Below are 3,187 nucleotides of genomic sequence, written 5' to 3'. Positions count from 1 at the left end.
TACCAGCTTAGATCTGGTCCGCTGCCACCACTCCCAAATGGCTAATTCCCTTCCCTGGGTAGGCTTGAGAGACTCTTCACCAATTCCCTGGTGAATACAGATCCAAACCCCTTGGATCTTAAAACAAGCAGAAATTAACCATCCCCCCTCCTTTCTCCCACCAACTCCTGGTGGATCAAGATCCAACCCCCTTGGATCTTAAAAACAAGGAGAAATCAATCAGGTTCTTAAAAAGAAGGCTTTAAATTAAAGAAAAAGGTAAAAATCATCTATGTAAAATCAAGATGAAAAATAACTTTACAGGGTAATCAAACTTAAAGAGCCCAGAGGAACAACCTCTAGCCTTAGGTTCAAGGTTACAGCAAACAGAGATAAACACTCTAGCAAAAAGGTACATTTACAAGTTGAGAAAACAAAGATAAAAACTAACACGCCTTGCCTGGCTGTTTACTTACAAGTTTGAAACACGAGAGACTTGTTCAGAAAGATTTGGAGAGCCTGGATTGATGTCTGTCCCTCTCAGTCCCAAGAGCGAACAACCCCCAAAACAAAGAGCACAAACAAAAGCCTTCCCCCCACCAAGATTTGCAAGTATCTTGTCCCCGTATTGGTCCTTTGGGTCAGATGTCAGCCAGGTTACCTGAGCTTCTTAACCCTTTACAGGTAAAAGGATTTTGGAGTCTCTGGCCAGGAGGGATTTTATAGTATTGTACAGGAGGGCTGTTACCCTTCCCTTTATAGTTATGACAGTGCTAAACATTGGGCCCTTACTTCCAGCTGGTATTTGTCTGGCTTCATCTTCCAGCCATTGGGCCTTGCTCTGCCTTTCTCCACTAGATTACAGAGCCAGTTATCTGTGTGTGTGTGTATGTGTGTGTGCTCGTGCGCACACATATATATATATTGCTTCTCCCCACAACTCCTGCCTTCACCTTGCCACTGAAGAGAATTTTTAGCCAAAGTTGTGTACACTCTTGACTGTGGAATTGTGGGTTCTGAGCTATCTAATAAACTCTTCATAAAGAACACCCAATTCTCATTCATATTTTTCTCTCAAAATTTTTCCTTCCTATCAGTTTTGTTGATAATTTGTTTCAGCTTTGGGGAATTAGCCCTTTTGAAACACGAAGAATCCATAGAAGTTACTGGTTGAGAACTCTTCTCTCTGTCCATTTGAATGTAATCAGTTCCATTCTTTATTTTCTTCTGCTCTATCATAAGCCCCCTTCTTTGTCTCTTCTCTAAACTAAACAGTCCCAGACTTTTCAGTCCGCATATGGCAGCCTCCCCCATTCTCACAGCCTGTCTCAGAAATCCCCTTTCAATCTTCTATATCCTTTATAGAGACTGGGTGACAAAAACTGAGCACATGTCCAGAGTAAGGTATTCTCCATCCCATTCCTTAGGCACCCCATCGTTGTCTTTGTTTTGGCCAATTCTGCAAATGAGCAGGTTTTTCCGTCGAGCTGCTATCAATGACGCCCAGATCTTTCCCCGTGGTGTCTTCTAGTTGGGATATTTCCCTCTGGTACATGTTTAATCAAAGATTTGTTCTTTTTTTTTCTCTCTCAGATTTTGAGCAACTGGGTGAATGGGGAACTCCCTTGAGCATGGACTCTCTAGCCTGGGTTTCATTGCATGAAGGAACAATGATGGATAACCAGTATCCACACTCATGTTTCCTGCTGCTGCCTATTAAAGTTTCTCACACCAGGATGTATAGGAATTATTGAGGCAGGGGGCAACATAAAATATGGAATTGGCATTAGTAGGGTCATGTGTTCACAATTCATTTACCTCAATAAAATGTCATTTTTTAGGGTGCAAAGAGCAACCAATCTACTTCACCCATTAGAACAGCCTCCAGTAGTACATTTAATGTCTCAAATTAACATTGTCTCTCCATACAGGCATTTTTACTGCAACCATCACCCTAGACCCTGGGCACATTCAGGAAGTTAGGGGAAGGTACGGTACATGCAGGAGACACTGTTCTGTCTCAGAGTTGAACACCTTCTCCCCTACTCTATGTCAGATTCCAACACAACTGCTTTCAAGAACCCCTCCACCTTCATCCTGCTGGGCATTCCTGGCCTGGAGGCGGCCCACATCTGGATCTCCATCCCCTTCTGCACCATGTACATCATAGCCATCTTGGGGAACTCCACCATCCTGTTCATCGTGAAGAGGGAGCCGAGCCTGCATGGGCCCATGTACTATTTTCTCTGCATGCTGGCCGTCACCGACCTGGTCCTGACTACATCTACCCTGCCCAAATCACTGAGTATCTTCTGGTTCAACTCCAGGGAGATCGATTTCAGTGCCTGCCTCACCCAGATGTACTTCATTCACTGTTGCTTAGAGATGGAGTCTGGGATCCTCTTAGCCATGGCTTTGGATCGCTATGTGGCCATCTGCCATCCCCTGAGACATTCCACCATCCTGACAAACCCAGTTGTGGTCAAGATCGGCCTGGCTGTGATGCTGCGCGGCTGCGCGGTTGTACTGCCCTTTCCCATCCTGGCGAGGCAGTGGCCATATTGCAGAACCAACATCATCCCCCAGCCATACTGCGCGCATATAGCTGTGGTGAATCTGGCCTGCACCAACACCCATATCAGTAGTTACTATGGCCTCTTTGTGGTATTCTGTGTGATGGGTCTGGATGTGATTTTGATCGCCGGGTCCTATACCCAGATCCTCAGGGCCATCTTCAGTCTCCCCACAAAGGACGCCCGGCTCAAGACTTTTGGGACCTGCAGCTCCCACCTCTTTGTCATTTTAGCCTTTTATATACCAGGTCTCTTCACCTCCCTCATGTACCGGTTTAGCCAGAATGTGCCTGGGCATTTCCACGTTCTCATTGCCAACGTGTACCACTCGATGCCCCCCGCGCTAAATCCCATCATCTATGGGGTGAGGACCAAAGAGATCCGGGACAGGCTGCTTCAGCTCTTTACTCATGAAGGGGCCTAAACTTTTCTCCTGGTGCTCTGGCTCTCAGACTGACCTCCATGCAGAGCTGGCTGGTGACATGGAGCTGGGCCCTCTTCCTTGAATGACTGACTGGACAGTCAAAGTGACATTAATCCCTTTCCTTGCCTTACTGTGTTCTATCGGGGAGGGATAGCTCAGTGGTTTAAGCATTGGCCTGCTAAACCCCGGGTTGTGTTTACAATCCTTGAGG

General features: G+C 46.3%; 1 protein-coding gene across 1 annotated transcript; it reads left to right on the top strand.

Moving 5' to 3' along the window:
- The first annotated feature begins 1,977 nt into the window (after nt 1–1,977).
- Nucleotides 1,978–2,976, top strand: LOC122173071 (olfactory receptor 52R1-like). The gene has a single exon (XM_042846770.2). The coding sequence runs from the start codon at nt 1,978–1,980 to the stop codon at nt 2,974–2,976; it is 999 nt and encodes a 332-aa protein (XP_042702704.2).
- The last annotated feature ends 211 nt before the right edge of the window (nt 2,977–3,187 follow it).

Source organism: Chrysemys picta, chromosome 1 (genome assembly GCF_011386835.1).
Source record: "Chrysemys picta bellii isolate R12L10 chromosome 1, ASM1138683v2, whole genome shotgun sequence".
Taxonomy (NCBI): Eukaryota; Metazoa; Chordata; order Testudines; family Emydidae; genus Chrysemys; species Chrysemys picta.
The sequence above is the reverse complement of the archived record's forward strand: the minus strand, read 5'-3'. Positions and strand labels throughout refer to the sequence as shown.